The sequence below is a fragment of the Bradysia coprophila genome, unplaced genomic scaffold, assembly GCF_014529535.1.
Source record: "Bradysia coprophila strain Holo2 unplaced genomic scaffold, BU_Bcop_v1 contig_232, whole genome shotgun sequence".
Lineage (NCBI taxonomy): Eukaryota > Metazoa > Arthropoda > Insecta > Diptera > Sciaridae > Bradysia > Bradysia coprophila.
In genome coordinates, this window is record NW_023503493.1 from 12,028,748 (window position 1) to 12,053,599 (window position 24,852).

General features: G+C 36.1%; 6 protein-coding genes across 7 annotated transcripts; 1 reads left to right on the forward strand and 5 right to left on the reverse strand.

Annotated features, from left to right (window-relative positions):
- Nucleotides 1-3,143: 3,143 nt before the first annotated feature.
- On the reverse strand, nucleotides 3,144-4,717 carry LOC119076689 (odorant receptor 67d-like). Its single transcript, XM_037183595.1, has 6 exons — nucleotides 4,380-4,717; nucleotides 3,805-4,319; nucleotides 3,656-3,755; nucleotides 3,505-3,594; nucleotides 3,279-3,434; nucleotides 3,144-3,219 (listed from the first exon to the last, which is right to left on the reverse strand). The coding sequence occupies exons 1-6, from the start codon at nucleotides 4,677-4,679 to the stop codon at nucleotides 3,169-3,171; spliced, it is 1,212 nt and encodes a 403-aa protein (XP_037039490.1). The 5' UTR covers nucleotides 4,680-4,717; the 3' UTR covers nucleotides 3,144-3,168.
- A 2,912-nt stretch (nucleotides 4,718-7,629) lies between these two features.
- LOC119076688 lies at nucleotides 7,630-9,256 on the reverse strand. The gene is made up of 6 exons (XM_037183594.1): nucleotides 8,954-9,256; nucleotides 8,384-8,898; nucleotides 8,235-8,334; nucleotides 8,080-8,169; nucleotides 7,850-8,005; nucleotides 7,630-7,783 (listed from the first exon to the last, which is right to left on the reverse strand). Exons 1-6 carry the CDS (start codon nucleotides 9,254-9,256, stop codon nucleotides 7,733-7,735), a joined length of 1,215 nt encoding a protein of 404 aa, XP_037039489.1. The 3' UTR covers nucleotides 7,630-7,732.
- Nucleotides 9,257-12,240: 2,984 nt separating this feature from the next.
- LOC119076719 (cytochrome b5-like) lies at nucleotides 12,241-13,296 on the reverse strand. The gene is made up of 2 exons (XM_037183638.1): nucleotides 12,827-13,296; nucleotides 12,241-12,756 (listed from the first exon to the last, which is right to left on the reverse strand). The coding sequence occupies exons 1-2, from the start codon at nucleotides 13,049-13,051 to the stop codon at nucleotides 12,577-12,579; spliced, it is 405 nt and encodes a 134-aa protein (XP_037039533.1). The 5' UTR covers nucleotides 13,052-13,296; the 3' UTR covers nucleotides 12,241-12,576.
- Nucleotides 13,297-16,222: 2,926 nt separating this feature from the next.
- Nucleotides 16,223-18,654, reverse strand: LOC119076701 (growth hormone-regulated TBC protein 1-A). Of its 2 annotated transcripts, XM_037183614.1 has the most exons (6): nucleotides 18,495-18,639; nucleotides 18,376-18,451; nucleotides 18,102-18,292; nucleotides 17,206-17,316; nucleotides 16,692-17,134; nucleotides 16,223-16,620 (listed from the first exon to the last, which is right to left on the reverse strand). In XM_037183614.1, the coding sequence occupies exons 2-6, from the start codon at nucleotides 18,393-18,395 to the stop codon at nucleotides 16,399-16,401; spliced, it is 987 nt and encodes a 328-aa protein (XP_037039509.1). In that variant the 5' UTR covers nucleotides 18,396-18,451; nucleotides 18,495-18,639; the 3' UTR covers nucleotides 16,223-16,398. The 2 variants fall into 2 exon arrangements, with proteins under 2 accessions (XP_037039509.1, XP_037039508.1); XM_037183613.1 differs by having other exon boundaries at nucleotides 18,376-18,654.
- Nucleotides 18,655-19,083: 429 nt separating this feature from the next.
- On the forward strand, nucleotides 19,084-19,884 carry LOC119076717. The gene has a single exon (XM_037183637.1). The coding sequence runs from the start codon at nucleotides 19,245-19,247 to the stop codon at nucleotides 19,797-19,799; it is 555 nt and encodes a 184-aa protein (XP_037039532.1). The 5' UTR covers nucleotides 19,084-19,244; the 3' UTR covers nucleotides 19,800-19,884.
- On the reverse strand, nucleotides 19,878-22,467 carry LOC119076714 (probable H/ACA ribonucleoprotein complex subunit 1). Its single transcript, XM_037183632.1, has 4 exons — nucleotides 22,239-22,467; nucleotides 21,467-21,768; nucleotides 21,224-21,386; nucleotides 19,878-20,062 (listed from the first exon to the last, which is right to left on the reverse strand). The coding sequence occupies exons 1-4, from the start codon at nucleotides 22,294-22,296 to the stop codon at nucleotides 19,926-19,928; spliced, it is 660 nt and encodes a 219-aa protein (XP_037039527.1). The 5' UTR covers nucleotides 22,297-22,467; the 3' UTR covers nucleotides 19,878-19,925.
- Between the last annotated feature and the right edge of the window lie 2,385 nt (nucleotides 22,468-24,852).

Consider the following 24,852-nt stretch of genomic DNA (forward strand, 5'->3'; position numbering starts at 1 on the left):
AGTACTCGAGTGGCAGCCCTTTTTGACATAAACACAACGAAACTAATCTGAGGTTACGTTTGAAAGTACCGTAACTTGAATATGATCTATAATTATAAACGACCGATATTTTTATATCAGACTCAACTGCATTTTTGATAAACGTGGTTCATTGATAAATTTTCTTTTAATTTAGGCCATCAGCATGAAAACTTGTATACAACAGATACATACGTAAATAACTAATGAGTTATGTATGGTTTCCACTCAACAAAAACACTCTGTGAATAGAGCAAACTGTCATTTTCCAAATTTGCCAGGATTTGCTAATATTTTCCAAAATTTTCCAGAATTTGACAAATTTTCTGATAACAAACTCTAGCAAATTTTGACAAATGTTGGAAAATTCTAGCAAATTTCGGCAAATTGGAAAATTCAATTTACCAAAAATAGGCCATGTTAATACATCCGCTGTAGAAGAAGCCGTAGGGAGGGTTTGAACGTTTTAAACGATAGTGAATAAGTCCCTGGATAAATGATCGGGAGGGTGATAGTCTCGATTTTCGTCGAGTCTCAAGATATTGGCTTCCCCCCTCTAAAATCGTGTTTTTTTGGGTATATTTTGGCTTCTTAATGCCAAAATATAAAAAATAAAAATATAGTTTCTTCGGGATATTTTCAGAGTTTTGAATTCTGAAGAAAAGTCTTCTTGGACGCAACTTGGTGGAAAATACAGGGTGGTCCGTAGCAACTGCCCAAGTTGAAAATTTAAGAAATACATGGTTTTTGAGCATATTTTGGCTTTTAAATGTCAAAATACGAAAAATAAAAATATATCCGCTACGGGGAATCGTAAGTGGTGGCCAACATGTGAAATACAGGGTGGTCCGTAAGTTCCTCCAAAGATGAAACATGTTAAAATATTAGTTTCATTCGACAATTTTTGGTGTAAATTTCATTGTAATTGAAACTACTTTTGTTGGAAGTGGGGGACTGGCTACAGGATATTTCGGATAGAACTTTTATCCGGACCTCCAATAAAACACGTTCGTACCTTTCGGATGTTTATTGAGAAGTGACTCTTAACTAAGGCCACTTAGACCTTGTGATCCATTTGGACTGCTTGTCTATCACTATATAGAATTATATCAAGTGCATATTCCAACAATTTTTTCGTAAATGAGCTAAATGTTTTCTTTTGAAGCTTAGGGATGTTGTGGTACAAGTTGAATCGGCTTTCTATCTCTACAGCCAGAGTAAATTAAAAGCAAAATTATTTTTAGTATAAATGTGATATATTTTCATTCATCACAATCCTCTTGTGAATGAGGATTGCAGCGTAAAATTTCTTCGCCGTGTCAACCATATAATAGGTTATACTGCTATTCATGTTCTACAAAAAACTCTCAGAGATGAACTAAGTTCCGTAATTGTTGCTCTACATTTTTAGATTGGCTTTTAGAATGGATGGTCATGTAACTTTCATACGGACTTAAGGGCTACCTAAAGTATAAAATAAGGGCATGTCTTGAAGAAGAAGTTAAGACAAAACAGGCCCATATCGAACGGGCTCATATGACAACTCGTTTTATTCAATGAAAGTATACTCTAGAGTATAGATCTATATAGGTATGGTCTAATGTCAAAATTTAAATGGAGTGGAGGAAATAGCGATTTCATATAAACAAACTCATCTTTCAATGAGTTTATATGAAATCGCTGTTTCCTACGGTTTGTACCTTAATTGACTCTTAAAACGCTTCATAGTGGGCAAAATAAGGATTTTCGAACTCATTTTTTCGCACTGTTTTCGCGAATTGACTCACTGAATTGCATAAATATTTTCAGTTGATTAAATAGAGAATGGTTGATTATAGAGAAAATAGATTATATAGAACTTTCTCTGTACTATACTAATCGAATATCCATTTATTTATTGTAATGTAGGTTAATAATCGCCAATTTTTTGTTGCAATATTAAGTAATCGAGCAGTTATTGTTCAATCAATTTTACAGCAGAATTTTTACTGCTTTGATTGCATTATTTCCCAACTTCATTCGTAATTCAATGTAATTTTTCTTGAGAAATTAGGCAAGTAGTTTGAATCGATATTTCACCTCAAGGTTCAACTCAACATACAAAGTTGTTCTTTTTGTAACGGTCGGTGCTTGTTTAATATGTTATTTATGCCACTCAGCATCATAATATGCAAAATTGCAAACTTTAGATGCATCTGTGGCATTAAAAGTTGTGTGCAACCCGATGCAAAGTACTTCATTAGACTCACAATGTTTATTATGACACATGGCCTGTCATAGTTACACATCTATAGCCTAATAAAGTACTTTTTCATGTGTCGATCGGGATCAATGAGGGAGTTTCGAGATTTTTCTCGGGTTTTCGACCCCTTACATGAAACATTTTTTGAGTATCTGTTTTGGACGATTGGTTTTAGGCACTTTCGCGAAATTGCCTAAAATCAATCGTCCAAAACAGATACACAAATAACTATTTCATGTGTTGGGTCTGAAAATGAGGAAGTTTCGAGATTTTTCTCGGGTTTTCGACCCCTTACATGAAAAATATTTTGAGTATCGGTTTTGGACGATTGATTTTAGGCACTTTCGTATGTAGCCCTCACTTCGTTCGGGCTACAGCTCGCGAAATTGCCTAAAATCAAACGTCCAAAACAGATACACAAATAACTATTGCACCTCAATTGCATAAATTACATAAATGAGAACAAAATGAGAAGTAGCGACTTCATGTGCACAAACGCTGTTATTATTCTGCTTTGATAAATTGAACAATTTGGGAAAATGGTGAAATTTGTTTTACGATAATTATTAGAATATTTTTTATAATCATTTTAACTGCACTACTTTCTATTGAATATTCAAAAAAGCTGTCAAGAGACTGTCAGTTTTCTATAAGAGTTTAGAATTTTCATTTACTAGAACATATAAACAATAACAAAGGCACATCGGAGTCATGTCATAACATTGCCGATTGTTGTTATTGCTACGTTAAATTTGGTGTAAGTTTTGTGGATTTTCATTTCAATTTAAAAATATAAAATTGCGTTTTTTCCATACGTTGTCGAAGGATAATCTTCCTAAAATAGGTTTATTTATCAAAATAAATTGTAAAAATTTATTGTTTCCTGACTAATCGGCTTTAACCACTGCTTACACAACCTCCGACAAAAACGTGTAATACGAGTAAATGCTTTTCACCATCTGCAAATAATCAGAGAATACTCTGTATGGACGGAAAGAGAGTGTCATTAAGAGCACACCTGTATCCACGTAATAACCGACAACGGTGCTAGAGGTCCAATCCACAACTCCTTGGCGTTCATGCATGAATTCAATAAATTTAGAAATATTTTTTGCGAGCAGATGTCGTATGTATACCAATTGCACTGTGTTAGTACGTAGTAAAGTCGTTCGTTCTTACAGGTATATGTGGACAAATCAGAATTGAATCATTATCTCACAAACAAAATCATTTCCAAAACTTACTTTTTTAGAAATCTCAGTCCCAATAAGGCAATACAACAACATTTCGAAAAATCCACCAATCGCAAATGCATAACCCGACATCCAATTTTTCTGTCGTGGAAAGATTTTATCACAAAAGTTGATTCCATTGAGGCAGCTTCACAAAACTAACCATTTGAATTTCATAAAGACAAACGACCTGCGCCATGTAAGCAACACAAAAGTAGACAAAAATTGGTCCGTCGAAAATTCTTTTGACTTCGTCAATGAAGCTGCAAATGCAACATTAACTGGAAATCTGAAGGGCACTAAATGTCGTACTTATCCCTATCCTGACATTTCTGACAAATGTTCCTCAAAAACATTTGTCGTTGAACCAAGGTTGTGGTCTTCATGTGACTCCAAAGTGCATCTAATTGTCTGAAATCATCTTCAATAAGATCCACTTGCGTCGAACAATTAAAAATTGCCATCAAAAAGCTACAGAAAATACTCAAATATGTGAACAAACACCACAGACCCGCAACTGTGGTTATTGCATTTGCAATTAAGAAATCAGACAACTTCGTCTGATCCAAAAATATCACTTCTATGGGTAGAAGTGGAACAAGTCTTCTATTATGAACCAACTGCGACATTGGATAGTATGAAAAAGCTACTTCTACGAGAACCGCTTCAAATAGAAGTAATTTGCATAGTTTTACAATGGTAAGTTGCTGGTTGTCGAGTTTTTCAGTCATATGCCGGCCAGCTTTTCGAGTTATTTCAAAACTGAAATTGCGTAGAGCCGCCAATGCCTTGTAGTGTTTCATAAATATCCAAGGCTTCTGGGCAAACTACAACAAGATATTTGCTTAGGACTTTCTTCAATTTCCGGCCAAATATTTTGGAGTTACCGTTGTACAAATACCATACAAAGCAAACACTTCAAAAATTCTCCCATATTCACCATTCACAAAGAATTTGATTTGCGAGTAAATGCATTGAGCCCATAGGAAAGCAATCAAGCTGCACGTAAACCAATGCCTCGGATTACTTTTCCAGTCGTAGCTAAACTTCCAGCCTACGATATTGCTGAACATATCACCAAAGCCAAAGGTTCGTTTTAGTGCTGTCGTATCATTATCAGCATTATCCTTTCGGCACATCGTTTCGGCGACGTCGCGTTTTTTCTTTGATTGAATTTTCTTCCCCATAATTGTATCGTAAGGACAATTGAAAAACTTCAGCTATGGCAAATTTCAAAGAAATGCGTCGTCCGATAGTAAAAGTTCTGCAAAAGACTAAGCCAAATGTTGCAAAATAAGGAAATGTCCACTTGATTACAGTCGCCATAATCTTCACCATTTTTACTTAATTTATGGTACTTGCCTTCAAAAACCCACAGTTAACTGTATCGCAACAAAAATAATAGTACCACTACGCGTCGCTGTTTTTTCCCTTTTATACTGCCCATTTTATTCGCTTTTTTATGCCATTTATTATTAACTGCCACCTTATACAAGCACAGATAAAAGATTCAACATTTGCTACATTTAAGCCTTCTTGCTTGAATTTTGGTCCGACAAGCATATGGTTTGAGTAGCAGTTTGTAGTTATCCTCTGAGTTAATGGATTCAGAAACAGGCCAACCGATTCCATTCAGTACATACACTAAATAACACTGACGAACCGTGAAAAGTGTCCAAAACTGAGTGCACAGCATTGAGAGAAAGCCGCCCAGAACCTTATTTTCCGTATATATACGAACTCTGTCGTCTAGCTGTATTACACGACACTGCATGGTTTTGACAGGTATATTTGATGGTTACTCTTGTAGTGGTTTTCTTTGAGTAGGTCTCTATACTACTGAGATTCTGTTCTATCTTATTATTAGTTGACCGATACATTGTGACTTAATGGCTGTTCATAGAATACTTAGCCCAAAAATCACAATTTCCAAGGCAAAATGTATGAACACGCCCACCTCTCTTGCGTCACGTAATTTATGAACGACCCCTTTTATATTTTTTTTGAGCTACTCTTTTATTAATCATTCCACTTATTGTAATGCTTGTTAATATTCGCCAATTTCTTCTTACAATGTAGGGTAATCGAGTTTTGATTGTTGTAGTAGATTACATTAGGATTGGGTGCTGCGAAAATAATTCATTACGTGATGGATCGATTTGTGATACGAGCCGAACTCACGAGTGTGTTTTAAGCAACAAGATTTGAAAACTGTTATTTTGGCAAGGGTAGAGTTTGCATATCCGAGCCAAAGGCGAGGTATGCAACTGCCCGTCAGTAGCGGTTCATTTTTGAAACGTCAAATAAGGGACATAATACACTGTATGAAAATAAACTCAAATGAACCTTGACATAAATTGAAAATTTTTATTCGCTAGTCAAATCAAGCGCTCCTGCCTGGTTTACTTAACTCTGTCGTGGTCGATGCAAAGATAAATCCAAACTCCTGTACACCTCTGTCGGCTCTGTACATTGTGCATAGCTGCCAAATAACTGGACCCTTCGAGTTTCGAGTAAACGGTAGTTTGACATTAGGAACGGTATTTGTGAAGTGAGAGGGGATAGACTAAGACAGCAAACACAGCAGTAATTTCGCGTTAATAAGATCGGCGTTGGGGGTTATTACCAATGCATCAATGCTCGGACAATAGATCAATGTCAAATAACAGATCTTCTCTCAAAATATTGTCAAATGAGTTGTCAATTTCACAAAGTTAACCTCAAATATTGACAGCTTACATATAAATTTTTGTAACATTGTGGTTAGCTTTGTGAAAATGACTGCTCATTTGACATCTCAAACGACATTGACAATGATTTATTACCTTTTTTTCGACTTTGATCAGGGATTATAAAAATATTGGCAGCTATTTCGGATTGATTGTATTTTTCTTCACACAAAAATCTAATTGAGATTTGCCCTAATCGATATATTTGTTTCTAAATTATTTTTAATTACAATCGTTAAACCGAACCGGTGAGCATACGTTATTTTGCACCAGCTGGTCACATACAATTCCAAATGGGACCAGCTGGTGCAAAATAACGTATGCACACCAGTTCGGTTTAGCGATTGTACAACCTTTATGTGCTCGAACACGATAACCCAATGGTCGGACACTGAAATTAATTAGTAATTAATTAATTACAATGAATAATAAATTCGGTTTCAATAAATGTTTGATTAAAAATAAGATTAAATTGGACATTTACAAGTCATAAAAACGATAGCACAGTACAGAATACAGCGTAACGTATAATTAATGGTGGGGTAATACATTTGCGAGGTACAGACTCCATAGCCGTAAGAAAAACGTGAAAGATAATAGCGCTAAATGCCACTCACTAACGCTAAATCCGTACTGATGCAAAAATTATTCTCGTGGTATACGAATTCACACATATACTGTGATTGAGTGGTTTTTTCAACCCTGTGGTGCACAAAATTTTACACTCATTACACCATGAAATCCACAAACAACAAAACCAAATATAATACACAAGTTTGAACTTGAATGTATAGAAGAAGAATGAGAATAAAAACGAAACCGAAAATACTGCATCACGCTACTCATTGATACGGAGAGTAAGCTCCGCCTTCGTATCAAATTTCTCTCTTTGACGAATAACATAAACAAACTTCACCATTAAGGAAAACATAACCTGAATCCCTAGACCTGTTTGCAAGGGCTGCTGAGAGAGAACTAAAAAAGTGTGGTTTCCGATAACTTTTGACGCGTGATATTCAGTGTTTTCATGGTTTGGCGAGTGTGAAAAAAAGATTTTGGTTCAGAGAAATCATCAAAAAAAAGAGAATATTTTTCCATCTCAATGCAAGCTACAAATTTGCAAAGGGTCCATTGCTCTTAATAAGATTGACTATCTGATTACTATAGAAAACGCAGCATAATTGTCGATCCCATCAACGCAAAACTGTTCGTGTGTTTTCGGCCTAACGCAAAGTTGATTTGCTCAGGATATTCTCATATTACAGAATTATCTTTGTGTTTCAGAAGTTCTTTATTAACTAAACGAAGAGCAATTCAAGTACAACTGTTATGCCTTGTGCAAGTGCAAAAACTATGTCAACAATTTAGTGATGTGTATTAACCATTCGCTGTTATATAATAGGTGATTGATACACCAAACATTGTGGTAAAATGGTAAATATCTTGAACTGGTGAACTGGCTGATAACGGTGAACGGTCTCAGTTTGCTTTTATGACACTTCCCAAATTGCCTACACAACTTCCGACAAAAATATGTAGTACGAGTAAATGCTCTTCACCATCTGCAAACAATCAGACAATGCACACAATTTGGATGAAAAGAATAAAATTCCATCGAGAGTATGTACCTGTATATAAGTCATAACCGACAACGGTGCTAGACTTCCAATCCACAGCTCCTTGGCGTTCATGCATGATCTCAATAAATCCAAAAATATCTTTTGCGAACAGATGTCGTATGAATACCAATTGGACTGTGTTAGTACGGAGCAAAGTCGTTCGTTCTAAGTTATGTAATACGATGAAATAAAAAGCCTTTGCCCTCATCCGTGAACAAAATCACATCCAAAAAGCTTACTTTCTTAGAAATCTCAGTCCCTATAAGGCAATACATGAACATTTCGAAAAATGCACCAAACGCAAATGAATAACCCGGAATCCAATTTTCCTGTCATGAAAATTTTTAATTGGAAACCAAAAAAACGTTGATTTCAATTGACCATTTCAACTCACCATTTTAATTTCATACAGGCAAACGACTTGTGCCATGTAAGTAACACAAAAGTAACAAAAAATGGGTCCGTCGAAAATCCTTTTGACTTCGGCCATGAAGCTGCAAATGTAATATTAATAAGAAAGCGAAACAGCTCCGAATGTCGTACTTATATCTATCCTGACACTTCTGACAAATGTTCCTTAAAAACATATGTCGTTGGACCAAAGTTGTGGTCTTCGGGTGCTTCCAAAGGGTGTCCAATTGCTGGAAATCGTCTTCAATAAGATCCACTTGCGTCGAACAATTAAAAATTGCCATCAAAAAGTTGAAGAGCACACTCAAAAATGTGAACGCAGCCGACACACCCGCAACCGTTATAAATGAATTTGCGATTAAATAGTCAAACAACTTCGTCTGATCCATAAACATTATTTCTATGGGTAGAAGGGGGACTAGTTTTCCACTAAAAACCAGTTGCGATAATGGGTAGTACGAAAAAATTACTTCTACGAGAAGTACAACGAATACAATTAATTTGCATAGTTTAAAGTTATTCAGTTGCTGGTTGTTGAGTTTTTCAGCCATATGCTTGCCAGCTTTTCGATTAATTTTAAAATTGAAGTTGCGTAGTGCTGCCAGCGCTTTGTAGTATTTCACAAATATCCAAGGTTTCTGAGCAACCTACAATCAAATGTTTGCCTAAATCTTGTCTGTCCAAATATTTATTTGGTGTTACCGACGCGCCAATTCCATACAAAGCAAATACTTCAAAAAGTCTCCTGTATTCACCATTCGTAAAAAATTTGATTTGCGAATAAATGCATTGAGACCAAATGAGAACGATCAAACTGCATGTCAAACGATGTCTCGGATTACTTTTCCAAACGTAGCTGAATTTCCAGCCAGCAATATTGCTGAAAATATCACAAAAATGAAAGGTTCGTGTTAATGCTGTCGTGTCATTATGAGAGTCCTCTTTTCGGCAGCATATCGTTTCGGTGGTGTCGCGTTTTTTCTTTGTTTTCACATTCTTATCCATTGTAATGAGATCCACAATATTGACAATATTTAGCGAGGGCAAAGCTCTACCAAAAAAAAAATCTAATTAGGAAATGTTCAGTCAATTGCATTGGCTGTTTATCGAGTCATAACAGAAGCAAATTATGTTTTCCGTAGCTATACATCGTTGCATATAGCCACTTACCTTATTTTTCAATTTAAAAGTAATAAGGACGTGCGACCTAGTACAACTAGAACCACAAGTTATCTGTAGCGTAGCAAAAATGAAACAACCACAACTCGACGATGTTGTTACTTTACTTTGTCTGTGCCGCCCAATTTATTCAATTTTTTATGCCATTTATTATTAACTGCCACCTGATACAAGCACTGATAAAAGATTCAACATTTGTTTCACCCTTTTTTAGCTTTGTGTTTTATGCTGACGCCTTCACTGAGGGTAATCGTATGCTGTAAATATCTATTTCTAATTCATAGATTCAGAAGCAAGACAACCCATATAATGTAAGTTTGATGTCACAATTCAAAATAAAAGACGAATGGATTATCAAAGGATTATCCTTCTTTGCCCGTCTTTTTCGACATTTTTTTCCGACTATGTCAAAAGATCGCAAAAATACACTGAACTTTGCTGTAACTTTGATGGACAAAGGAATTAACGATAGCCGAATGTTCTTTTTTTGCGATACGACCCAGTGAAATAATGGCGATCGGCGTAACCTCCTCATATATAACCTTGACTTAAGTGACTCATTTTCAGGCATGATCGCACGAACTGTGTACTAGCCTTAAGTTTCAATTAATTAATGAACGAATTTTACAGAAAAACTGATTTTCCTCCCATTTTGTAAAGGGAAAATATCATTTTGTAAAATCACCCAAATTTTAATCAACCAACTCTTGGTTGGAACTTCACTGTAATGTCACCTTATCTAAGATTTTGCATTTATCTTTTGGACCACACGCGAGGATGGACGAGTATTCACTTGACCTTATCAATATCATTTCTTGTTTTGGTCGATTGAATATTGATTCTGTTTTGTGTTTTTTTATTTTTATTTTTTATCTTCTTTCTTTTTAATATAATGGAATGTCATGTTTTTACAGGACAAACTACGTCGCAACGAAAATTCCAAAATTACGCACGAACAGACTGCGAATCGTTTTAGATTAAGACCTAAACAAACAATCTTGCGCTCTAATCAAACTTTTTAATTGTAACGCTTGATACAATCTGTGCTTAATTCTGGAGACGGTGGCGCCAACATCTTCTTTTCAAGTAAAATTATCACTGACGATAAAATGTACGTATAACAATTTCCATTACGCAGTCACTCCAATTGCGCAAAGCTAAAAAAAGCTCACTTACATAATAGAATGAATGATGAATTAACCTGTGATTTGTGCACGACAATCAACGAATTACAGTCATCACACGTCGTTGAATGAAGTTATTATGATTTGTACTTATAGATACTGTCGTTACTTTAAGTCAAATTAAAATTCGATCAATTTTCGTTTCCATAAGTGCATACGAACTGAGTGCCGATTGTGGGGAAAATGAATTTCACAAACGATCGGCTCCTGAGTCTTGAAATATGAAGAAATTTAGTAAAAATCCTATGACACCTATCCTTCTGCAATAATTCGGGTAAAATGGTCAGCTTAGCAGCTTACAGGTGACAAAAGACCATCATCAGTACATACAGTCTCAAAAGGTACCATCATTTCATGCACTAGATAACCCAAGGTAAATATATGGTCGGACCTGCCCATATATTTACCTTGAGATAACCGATCGCCTAAGTATAGATCATCTTCGAGATACGGTACTTTCACTTAAAAGTTCCGTTAAATGTTTCGTTCATTCATTCATTTGTATGAGATTTTTTAATGTGGATAGCAGTTCTAATCGTGGATGGCATTTCAAACGGCATTGAAGATGATCTATATGATGAAGGGCAGTTCTTCATGATGTTAGGTATCTCTGGTTGCATTTCTGTTTTCGTTTCGACAAAATTTGAGTAGCTTGAAATTAGGAAACATCTCAAGAGCAATGATAGTCAAAGTCATGAACCAATCAAGTAATTTCTAATAGTACAGAATACAGCGTTATGTAATTAACGGAGGAGTTACACATTTGCAAAGTACAGACTACATAGTACATAGCCGTAAGAAAAACGTAAAAAAATGATGAAGATCGGTTCAGTGAAAAATGACTAAACTTTTTGTTTCCACCTGATTTTTTCTGTGATTATTTGGAAGTGTTTTATTACTCGGAAAAATTGGTATTATATTGTCGAGGCGATAAACCACTTTTGCAAATTTGGTTTTCGATATCCCAGAGGGAAGAACGGTTTCCACTTCTCAAAAGCAACGAACGAAATATAAACATTTTCCCATATTTTCATGGATTATTCCACATTTTCCTGCATTTTTTTAATTTTTCCATATTTTCCTTAATTTTGCAAAGTATTCTCAAAAATTGTTCCTGATATATTCCGAGATGAGTAACTTTCAAACGTATTTTAATCTGATTTCGGTAATTTCGGTCAGGAGTGAGGTGATCTGTGCTTCGAACCAAAGCACCTCTATTACCCTGCTAGGTGCTTTGTTCGAACATTAAAAAAAAAACTTCTGTCAAATAGTAAGCTTCAACAAAAACTTGGGTAATCCGAGCCGTTGCCGATAAACAATTCGTACAATAACTGTACACACATGCAATTTTGACGAAACAGATCTTAAATTTCAAGTTATCATCCACTTTCGTACGTCTGAGATATCAAATTTTATCAGATATTTAACGAGCCCAAAATACACCTTGTCTTTGATTTCAAATCCTGACGACAAAGCGACTTTGATGGCTTTGATGAAATATAAACACAATTCAATTGACAATATTTAAAGCTAAGTCTTTATTTGTGTTTCTAACATCAACAATGCAAAATTGATTTGAGATTTTCATTAAAAACGAATACTGAAAATGATATGAATGAATTTTTTGCTTCGTATTCATATACTCTTAAAGATAACATACAATCAGAAATAGGCAGATTACATATCTGTGGTAAAACGTACGATGATGGGAAATATAATATTTCGAGTGTAAAATATTTTCATCCGAGGCGGCGCCATTAAACACATACGAGATACAATTTTCACCACATATTAGATACGACAAACATTCCTTTGTTGAATGATTAGAGATTAGACTCTGAAACGTGAGACGACGATGGTTCACGTTGTTACACGAAGCCAACTCCACCTCTGTTCAGTAAAAAAAAAAACATTTTTTTTAAAACTAAACTTACAAACTACTAACACCACTGATGGGCTGTCTTATTCTGGCATTTCAGTCGACTTTATTATCCCCGGCCGTCGGTAGATTCGTTCCTTTTCCGGTAATTCACCGATTTCGTATAGTTTCAGCGAATCAATGGCTAATCGCGAATGACCACGGAATGCTATGCTTCCGTCTCGGCCAGCATACTCGAGAATCATTTCGACTCCGCCAGGGTGCTTTTTTGAAACAAGAAAATCGAATCATCAAAATGATCGTGTGATTCGCAATTGAATTTTGTTAAGTTACTTGTGTCAGAAACTCGGTCACATTGTAGACTCTGTCGTATAGAACGATCCAGCAATCATTGTAGTTATCATGTTCGGCCACTTCGCTGAGTGAATAGATTCGGCGACATTTTTCTTCGTCTAGCACAGTCTCGTTTACGTTCTGCGAAGTCGGGGTGGATTTTTTCAGTCGTAGTGTTCGCAATACTATTGCGATCATGTCTTCACTGTCGGTCTTAACTTCCATCGTTTCCTTATCGTCGGTGTCTAGACCAGTTGCATACGTAGTGGAAAACAATCTATTTATCCTATACGAGGTAGGTGGCCAGTTGAGTGGAGGTTTTCTTCTTTTCTCTGTTTTCTTTTACAACACGAAAGTTTGTTTTTTTTTGCACTTAGGATAAAATGTAGAAAATTTGGACAACAAGAAAATCGGAGTTCAACGTTTTGTTTTATCACACTGACAACACAATCAATACTGTCGAGACCAGCATTAACATCTGGCATTTATATATAGCAATTTTGACAACAAACCCATTCAGTTGATGTTTGATTTCGTATTTTTTAATAGACCGCAATACTGTGAAGTACCCTCAAGTATTTGTGACGAACGTAAAGAGTTTTCAGCAAATCAAATCGAATTGGGAAAAACAACTGATAAAAGTAGAGCTGAATACCTGTATATGTAACACGTACTTGGTGCACGTGGAACCGATACTAAGATTTCCTCATAATTGCAAGAGGAATTTGGTTAGTAATATTTATCTGGAATGGCGTTCATTACACTTGTCTTTATTTTAATTGTTCAGTCGATGATGTTGAGTACCAACAAATCACCTTGCATAGTAAATAGAATGGTGTGTCAGATAGTCTATTTGATATCGTTAACAGTATAGTATATACCAATGGTATTAAATAGGGTAGTACTTTAACACACCAATTATTACAATTATTATGCTAGGTGCATTGCTGGTACTCAACATCATCACATGAACAATTAATGCCAAGTGTATTTGAATACGAAAAAAGCTAAATTGAGTTGCAAATCAGGTCGTTGACCTGTCAGTATCTAGTTTCTTTTCAAGAAAGCGAATCCTTTGTCAATAGAAAATCTTAGACGGAAATAGGCAGCAATGTTAAGTGTTAACTGAGATACAATAACTGAAAGTCTGAAAGGGAGGGATCGAAGTTTTCACAAGTTATTTTTTATCGACATAAAACATTATTCTAAATAAAAAATATTAAAAAGTCAAAAGGAAGAGTTGTACGTTCACTACCAAAGCACCTAGCACAGTAGCAGAATATTGCTTATGTCAAATAGAGTACGAATTTACGTCAATGTACCTTCAATTTTGCATTTTTACACTGTTTCATAAATATTGCTCTATTTGACAGAAGAAATATTCTTCTACTATGCTAAGTGCTTTGCCTCAACGTAACTGCGTTACAGAATGGATCTTCTTCAATGAAATTGAATGTAATGTAAAATGAAAAAGGCAAACAAGTACTTAGAACTTTAATAGCACTTGAGTCGTATACCACGTTCTACAGCAAGAATATCATAAAATGACCGATGGAATGAAAGTCAGTGATTTCTCTATCTAAAATGTAAAGTAATGAATGAGACACTTCTATAAGTGCTGACAAGTGCAATTTATTACGTTTCGTTTATTACACTTGATGCACTTGACATTGTGCATTATTCGCTTTTCTGGTTATTCATTGCATTATTTAATTCGTAATTGTTTTTGATGATTTTAGTACAGATCTCCCACACGCTTCACATGCATGAAATTCTTTAAGTAGCGATACTGAGCATCAAATTTTCAATCCAAAAACACATTCAACGAAACACTAACCATGCATTCACCATAATTGGTATTATTGGAAAGCTAAGACCAGTATCATATGGGGAAAACAGTTTTTTTATTTTTCTGTTGCTTTTCGGATGCATGGGAACCGTTTGAAGCTCGCCGAAATTATCCATTTTTTACTTATACTTTCAACTGCTCATAACTCAGTATAGATGAATTTTAAACCCAACAAGACCCAATCTGTCCCGAAAGACCGTGCAATTACCTTTCTAATGACACCCCACACGACCTTGTACGTTTCGTGGCCTACGAGAAATTTCCATAAGAAAAGTGCATGTTTTAGGTTTTTGGTCATCTCTCACTAGCCACACAAGCTTGGACGAATTTTTTTGAAAGTTGTTTTGGCTTCTAGGGAGCAATACCTATCTAGGCACATTTCAAAAAATCAACTAGAAAATGCGTCCGATTTGGGCAGGCTGTTTTTCAAAAGAATCCCTCAAAGGTTTCCTTCCGGCTGAAAATGAAATCCTCAATTTGTCGAAATGACAAGATCACCTCTCAAAAGACATTATAGAATAGAAATTAAGTTGTTTTCAATTTTTAGAAATTTTTCTCTATTTCACCCTAACTTTTCCGAGTTTGCTCAACAGCTTTAAACAATTCCTTAATGTCCTTTCATAATGGCAAAAGTGGAAATGCTTCTATACCTTTGACCAACGCACTTCAAGCAAAAGTGTTATTAATGACAGCTGTCAAATAGAGTACTATTTTGTATGAAATTTTATCCTCACTCTTTTTACAGTGTAAAATTTTGTATGGAGCACTGTCAAGTTTCAGTACCCTATTTAGAGTATCACTTTTGCTTGAATTGCGTTGCTTTGACGCAATTTCCTATTGTCAAAGTTTATACGGACTAACATACAACTAATGAATAAATTGTGTGTGTCATTTGATTTAGACTGAACTGAACCGACACTTAAAAAATGATTTTAAAAAACGTTTAGTTCAATGTTGAACCGTATTATCCACTTATGAAAATGAAGAGATGTCGCCAGTTCGTAAGCTGGCTGCACGTTTCGAAATTTATACTAATTTAAAGCCACTTCAAATAAAAGTGATCATAGGCGGCAAATAGAGTACTATTTTGTATAAAATGGTTTTTTACAGTGTTTTACAGTAGTGTGACACACTGTCAAGTTTGAGTACCCAATTTAGTATAGCACTTATGCTTGAAGTGCGTTGCTAACTTAGAGAAAAAGTGTTTTCATTTCGGTGGCTAACAGTAAAACAATTTTATTTTATATAAATCATGCTTTGCGTCTATTAAAAATAACTCGTACATCTAACCTAATTGATGGTAAAAAACGTATCAGAGTGTAAATATTGCTCCATTTGACATAAGAAATATTCTTCTGCCATGCTAGGTAGGTGCTTTGCCTTTACGTAACTGCGTAGAGGGTCCTCCAACGTTCTGTTCTATTTTATTTTTAATTAAACGACTCATCCAGCATGGGATGCCTGTTTCTTATCGTAGAATTTACACCCACTGCAATTCAATATCATCGGAGGAAGAAAATCTACCGGGAAAACGATCGATTCATGAGTTTTAATCATCAACAACAAATCGTGTGTATAATTAGCAGTAACCCAGTATAAAGATACAAATATACAAATTCATTGAACAAAACAACAACAAAATTTTCTTCCATTAACAATTTTACAAGCTAAACAAGACGGAACACATGACTGGAATAACAACCGCTGCAGTTGATTTTAAAAATCAGCGCTTCTCCAATACAACATTTCTTCGTAGCACCTCAATTTCAGATCTCTTTAATGTCCCAGGAACAGTGAATATGCTGTTGATGAACTGGTGACAATGGGTGACCGTTTGTCCTTTAAGCATATCACGCAGCAGATTTGCTAGACCGGAAATATCTTCAGTCTGCAAAATAGCATCCTTTTGACTGAGTAGCAGTGTTAAACTAACGCGAAACAAAATCTGAAAAAAATTGAAAGTTTTGTCGTCGTTGAACTATCAGATCTCTCCACTTGTTTAACGAAACTCTTTACCTTATACCCCTCTAAAAACAGACAATCCCAGATTCGCAGAACCGTTTCGATTGGCAGCACTTCTGCGAAGAGGCAAATTAACCATTTTGTGGTTACTACAGCCAATGGCAGTCCGAAATGATCTAAACGTTGGTTGATTTGTGGTGCACGTTTGTTCAACAGTTCCTTCAGCACTTCAATATCAATGATGAGACCAGTCATCGTTTTGGTATGGTACGACGAGGCAATTTCGTCAACAATTATTTTTAGCAACCAAAATGTCCATTCCTCGTCTTTGGTAACGATTAAAATTAAACCAGCTATGTAATTGAGTCCTTGACAGTACCCCACATCGCGGTTGTGATGTGCATAAGCTATCAGCACATTAAACAGCTGCAGCTTAATGTTGTCGAAAAAAATGTTATCGGGAAACGTGCGTGGAAGATCGATTTTTATCGATTCGACTGCAATTGGAAAAGCGAAAAACCGACCAATTCAGATAATGAAACTGATTTGCGAAATAACAACTTATTACCGACATCAGCATCGAATTGTGTTTTGAGAAGACTGCGATAGAGATCGGGCGATTGTTTTTGTAGTTGAAATCCACCAGAAATGGTCATCCAGACTTCACCACGTAAATGTACTGAAACAGAGAATTCGATCTCAGACGTTATTATGCTGGACAACAATTTGCGCTGTTACATCACTCATCATTCTACGAGTGAGCCATTACATTATCTATAAGAAAGAAGTAACGCAATTCTGACACCGTAACTCCCTTAAAGTAATGAATGAACACTAAGAGTTTATTGTAGTCGATTCAAGTACTACAAATCTTCAGCAAATCACAAAAAATACGTAGCCCAAGTTAAGGGTGATTACGTTTGGTATAATGCTGGTATATAAACGATTTCTATAGAATAGGTGGAATGTACTGTATATGATCCTGCTGAAATCGTCAAAGGGCTGCATTACCTTCAGTGGTCTACGTAATTTTCAATTTACTACTGAAGTACCGGCATGTTCACGAAATCTAGATCAAGAAGATCGAAAAAACAAATTTTAAACGCCGGCTGGATCCTCGACTGCCATTGCCATCTATGCAATTGTCGGCGCCTGTGATTAGTCACTTCAAAAAAAAAATATTGTCAAAACCATCTTTCGCCGTTCAGCCGGTGGAGACGTGAATATATAAATTCCGAAAAATAGAGCCGTGGACCATAAGGTCCAAATGCACCGAAATATTTACCAAAAAACCGATCACAATGTCTCAACGAACAATTATTCGTCGATCGATGAAAAATTTGAAATCAAAAGGTCAGTTGATTGTTTGGTAGACTCTACCAATGGTAGAGTGTGAGCACATAATACAATCGGAACTGAAAAACGAGTTTCAAAAAAAAAATTAGAAATTTTCCCCTCACTTACCTGGAATGCCTTTCCGAACATATCTCTTCAACTGATTGCTGTTATTACGAAATAAATTCGGTTTCTTCTTCATATATCTGTCCCATTTAATCCGGCGATTAGTCAACACGGTTAAATAACTTTTCATGACCGTTTCATAGCCTTTGTAATCAAAATCTTCGTCACGCTTAAATCCATATTCGTCGATATCACTAGAGTGGAATAGGAATAGATAAATTCGTACGGAAATAGACAACCGTATGACAATACACTATAATTTCTGTATTTTTCTTACCTAAATTTTGAAGCAGCCATCGAATATGCAAATCGTTGTACTTAGTTTGCAGAGCATCAATTCGAATATCGACGAAATAAATTTGCTCGATTGAATGCTGCACACAGTCCCGCAACGAAGCTAATATAATTTTGAATTTTTTCAATCAACCAAAAACTAAATTGGCTGAATCGTGTTTACAAAAACAAAATAATAATAAGAATGACATAAACGCTATATATGCTGTATTAGTAGAGTGAGTCGAATGATTGGACTTACTCACTCCTCTGTGGAATCGGTGTATCAATAGTTCAATGATAATTTTTTTCTTTACCAACCGTACCATGCCCTATGGGTGTCAATATTAATGACTTGTCAGAATGTTTCGTTCGAAGGATCAATCCTACTGTACACAAATCGTTCTCTACTAAGTTCGATGAAGTAATCACTCGAAAAACATTTCTGTCTGATCAACTCATATGTGACATTAGCAGTTCTTTATCAGAACCTTGGGCGTTGCTGCACGATGTATTAGACGACACTAACGACAGTGGCTAATACCTAGGTTCTGAGAGAACGTAAAACGTTTGATACTTCTAAGAAGTTCTATACAAATGTACAGGCAAAACCGAATCACTAACAAAAACGTCATATGATCGGGTGAATTAATGGAACTGATGGAATTTTTTTTACAGCAGTTCAGGTGGTTCTTGCAGTCATCTACTACAAAAATTGACAGTTCTTTTGTGACACATTTTCCATTTTATTTGTTTCTGATATTTATTGCTGTGAAGCCAAACAAAAGTATTGTTAACGAAATTCAGTGAAAATTGGACCGAATTTCATCGTGTACACAATCCGGTCGATCAGCTCGTAATCAAACAGCAACAATGGAAGCCCTTGACGCCATCGAAAGACGACTCGACAGTTTAAGCAGAGCCTTAGGTCCACTCCCAAATGAAAATTCGGAAAATCTGACCGATTCTTTGCTATCTGCTAATACATTGCTGTCCAGTGCAATCAATGATCGACAAAAAATTGTCGACATCGTGCAGCGATCCAACGAATTGGAACACTATCTGGATCCGACATTTTTGGAAGCGAAACAGGACCTCAAAGCCAAAGAAGTGTATGTGCACACTGTTGCTCCGGAGCTGGCAGCCAATTTCGAAACGCTCGAAAAAATCAAGGAACTGGAACCGACTCTGGGTGCGGAATATTTTCGCAGCATTCCGGATGTTACCGACAAGTTAAAGGGACTAAACAACGATGCCGTGGAATTGTGTCAGCGCAACGAATTACTGGAAGAGACATTGACCATAGCCATGCAACGTTACGATGAAATTCAGTCCGGGCTAAAAAATTCACTGAAAGCGATGAACGATCGGCTGGATCATCTCGAAGACAGAATGAAGAATATCTCGAAGGGGGACAGGGACGCGTAAAGGTGCAATTTATAGTATGTTTAATCGAATCACCTAATTTAATTATTTTCCTCTCTTTGAAATTAATAAAAGTCTTGCTTAAAAATTTAAGTTTTTCTTTAATTAAAATGTGGAAAATGTATAATTTCACCATCGTGCACCACCTCCACGACCTCCACCGCCTCGTCCGCCGCCGCCACCACGACCACCACCACCTCCTCTTCCTCTGAATCCTCCACCACCACCGCCGCCACCAAATCCTCCTCTGCCACCTCCACGTCCTCCTGATAAAAATTACACGATCAATTATATTGTTCAATTTTAAATTTTCGTTTAAGTGGATCAAATGTTAAAAGTTCTGTTATTCGAAATGACATCGTTGGAATTCTCGCAATGCAAAGGCAAAAAAAAATCACTGAAAAAACTAGCTTATCGCGCCAACGAACACAAAGAACGACTCGTTGGATGTAGGAATGTTCCGAGTGCAATTCAATTCAATTTTTATTATTCTCAGAACAAAAAGGAATTAAATCCTTATACAAATGTCCTGTCGGACAGTTACTGTTATTGACAGTGACGACATAAAAAAACGTTGAGCTATCATAGTCGCTGTCGTATACAGAAAAACGTTTGTTTAAACTAATGAAGTAAAAGATTTGAAATCACACGTTAGCCAATAAGCACGATAAGCTTACCTTTTCAGTAAGGTTAAGAATCAGGCGAAAGAAAACCCAACAAACAAATCTTTCAACAAAAACTTTGACTCTGAGAGCCTTTCCCGTTTCGATTTTGATTTCCCTTCGTGATTCGTGTGCAGTGCACACTGTGCACTTCGTTAATTAGTTTGGATGAACTGGACTTTTAACCTGAGCACCAATCAATCGTAACAGACAAGCAAGAGTTTAAAAAGTTGGTTCGAGATTATTGTCAGAAAGTTACATGAAATATCAAATTCCGCCACTCGATTCGGTAAGGTGGAATCCTTGTGTTATGGAGATGTGTTCGATTTATTCCGATTCATTCACAAAAACACCACAAATCAATGAACTCATTCGAAATTCGATCAACTGATTAGGATCAGAAATCTTGATATCGGGTAAAAGTGGTATTATGTGCTCCAGCGAGTAGGCAAAGGATGGTTGTGATTCTTTAATGCTACGTCGAATCAGGTCATCGTCAATATGTTTAGACCTCGGTCTTCCGAAAATCTCTATTACTCAATGTGCTTGCAGACGAGATTTTCTGACCGATTCTAAAGTTCATTGGAAGCATTAAATTTCAGATTAGGTGGTCAGAAGGCAGATGACATTGATGGAATTGTTTCCAACCCTCTTCTTTTTGACTGACAATCCCACTCGGTTTGCCCTGCGTTACAATAACTTTTTAGAATCCGCGAAACATTCTCTCCGCGAAAGTTTTAACGATAAAATCATAGTTATTCATACCTGCTCCACCACGTCCACCGAAACTGCCTCCTCTTCCTCCACGACCACCAAATCCACCTCTGCCGCCAGCACCACCAGCTCCTTTCTTTCGTGGACCTTTTGGTTGTGCAGGCTTCGGTAAGAACCTACTCAACGGTAAAAGTTTGCCAGGATCGATAAACAACTGAAAAGTGGCAACAAAATTAGAAAATTCGATGCAGGAGACTTAACAGATGGCTAGATGTTTCAAGATTGAAAGCATACCTTCTGTAGCTGTGTAAAACTACCGGCCTTCATATTTTCGCTCAATTTTATCGTTACGAAATAGTCTCGTAAGGTTCCAAAAATTTCGTCAATCTTGCCGATCTGCTCTTTATTTTCCAAATAAATCGGTGCGTTGAAGTACGGAACGTCTTCGATTTGCACTTTGCATACCAGATCACCTTCGCACGGATATTCGTAATGGCCCAATGGTATCACCCGTTCTGGTGGTCCAGTGTCGAAACGTCTTCCGCCGCCACCGAAACCACCGCCACCACCTCTATTACCTCCGCCACCTCGACCACCTGGAAATAGATGATGAATTCATCAAATAAAGTTCCACAAAGGTGAGGATTTCTCATAAGATTTTACGCATGCATCGATGAGTAGCAATTGTGTGTGCTTTTATATCGTATTTCAAACTGAAATGTTATCATTGACGTCTTGCAAGTATTGTTATTGTTTTTGGCCTTGTTTGTCTTGCCAACGTAAATTTGGTATATTATTGAAATGTGCAAACATTCCCTTCATTCAAGGCATCAGTAATATCTTGATACAGTTCCTTCAACTGACCAAACCATTGAACAAACAATGACTAAAAACTCTCAATTGAACGTAGCTATTGATCAAATAACACAAGACATTTGACAAATTAGCTCATTAATTGGGAGGAAATACTTTGTATTCGTAGCACAGAACGATGCAAATGTTTTTCTGTTAACACAATCATTACCATTCATCAATTTATTCCGAAAACAAGCATTTTGTTACTTACGTCCACCACCACCGCCGAATCCACGTCCTGCGCCACCACCTCGACCGCGAAAACTCATCTTGGAATTGTTGTGGAATAGATTTACTTGCTTTTTAGCGAATCACTGTTTAATCGCCGTAAACTTAACGTAAAATGAATGATCCGAAATTAAAGAAGTGCTCCAAGAGGCGAAGCTATCAAAATCAGTTTTTTGAGGTTACACATTGACGTTTGTTTACACGTGCAGTAAAATGAAAGCGTTTCATGTTACTGTCAACAGGCAATAAGTGTTTAGTGTTAAATTCGGATTAAATTTCAAGCGCCAACTTTGAAAATCAAGTAGACGGTGCGGGACTAAATGTGAACTACGATTGGCTTTGAATTATTTTTCATTGCAAAGATGAGTATACACAGTTCGTGAAAGATGCATGCAAAATCGACCGATGAACATCAGATTTACACCGAGTTTACAGAATATTTGATAGATAACTCTAACTCACACATTTCATATTCATATTTTGCATGAGTTTCATTTTTCACGATCTCTGTACTATCCTTTAAATGCTATTGAAAAATGAGTGTTTTTAATTAGAAAAATTTGCATCTTTTCCGTATTGCTGAAGATGAGTACACAGTTCTTGAAGAATTATTGAAAAATGTTAACATAAAATGTATGAGCTGTTTGTCAAATATACTTTTCATGGATGATTTAAGCCTGACGTTCATTTTTTAGATATATTTCATGCATTAGTCTTGCGAACTGTGCTTTAATTCGCAGGCATCTACTGATTTAGATAGCAGTGTAAAAGTAACATGTATGCAAAAAATCTGAAATATGGCAAACCCGCAATTTTATAGGCTTGTTCCAAAAGTAACTGTAAACTCGAATTTTCAATAGCCGATCGAACAAGATTTCTACCACAGAGATAGGTTTGTTCCGAGGTCATTTCGAAATGTCAAATTTCATCCACACCTCAACTTTCAGGTTGACGAAAATTGCAACGAAAAATTTGCAAAGAAATTTGTTGACGTTTAGGTTATGTTCATCTCTGAGGAAGAAATCGTCGTCGTTCGTGTTGTCAAAGTTCGGGTTTACAGTTATTTGGAACAAACCTATAGATGAAACTTGACAGTAATTTGTCAATTCGTATTGCCTTGGAACAATCCATAACAAAAATTATGCATCTGCTAGATTTACATCGTTATCCTCTAATGGATCAGCAAGTCCAAGCCTCAGAGAGATGATAATTACAGCCTAATATAGCCTATAAATACTGTTATGATTAGAGCTTGAGTTCTGCAGACCGGTTATATTAATAATAACCTTCCAAGAACTTGGCAGAATTATTTTATTTATAAATAATGTAAAATACGGTTAAATAATATATCAACAATGTCAATAATAACTTGTGTTGTTCATTGCATATTTTCATACAAATTTTTGACGTAAATCCCAAAGCAAGTTAAGATTATTTTTCATAACAGTCAATACCCTGGAGCGAAGCGAAGAATGGACAGACAATCATTTTTTTGCTTCAACACAGTAAATCAGCGAATGTTTGTATGAAAATTATGCTTCGCTTGAGAGGTGTATACTCAGCTTGTCTAGTGCTGATATGATTAAATATATGCTGAAAATAGACGAAGCAGTGAGAATCTGTTTCGATTAAATTTTTAATTGTTTTAATTTCGTCAAGCGTCAAAAGTGACATCAGAACAATGAAAAATTTGAAACGGATTCTCGATGCTTCGTCTGTTTTCAGCATTAAGTGCAAAGAAAGTGTGAACCCTCTAAGTTCATATTGATTATGTGTATCTACCGTTCACGTATGTGAAAAAAATGATCGTGTGATGAACTTCTATGGCACGCATTTTCGCATCAAGTTCGACCAATTTACTATACGCCGATACCGAAAAGCAATGAATGTATATTTATAAATGAAAACTTTGAAAACTTTCGGATACGGATATACTTAACATAACGAACACAGTGTACTGTACATCCATTAAAACAGATAGATAATTCGTTCATATAGCAGACTATAGTACACTTTTCGTTTCGTTTACTGAATGAAGGCATTACATCGTCAATCAAAGTATATACACACAACGTACAATAGTTATCATATCGTATGTAGATTCGTGCGCCGGTATCAAGAATCGAATTTCTTTTGTTATAAACGTCAAATTTGACAGAATAACAAAAGAATTTCAATTCAACACGTATATCGCTGTGTGTAGGACCAGTAAGAACTAATAAAAATCATGCAACGTGATTTTAGAAAGACGAAATTCTTAAAGCGGTTACGTTGGGCTAGCTAAGATTAACTGTAAAGAGACTCTGCTTCCACTGAACTTAAAAAAAGATCTAGTTGTTAAACACTGCAACACTTTTACCAAATTAGATACTAAACAGCCTCAATACTAGCAGCGGCACACGTCTACTGAGTTTGAACTACGAGTTCTGCTGCTTCAATGCGTACATATGCGTATCAGAAAGCAGGGAAGAATTTGCCTTCACCGTGTGATATTCGCATTCATATCGCTCGGCGCACACATCTTTTCTCATCGGTTCTATTGGATATTATCGTCAATGAAAAGTTGCAATATCCAAAACAAACTTCTTATCCTCACG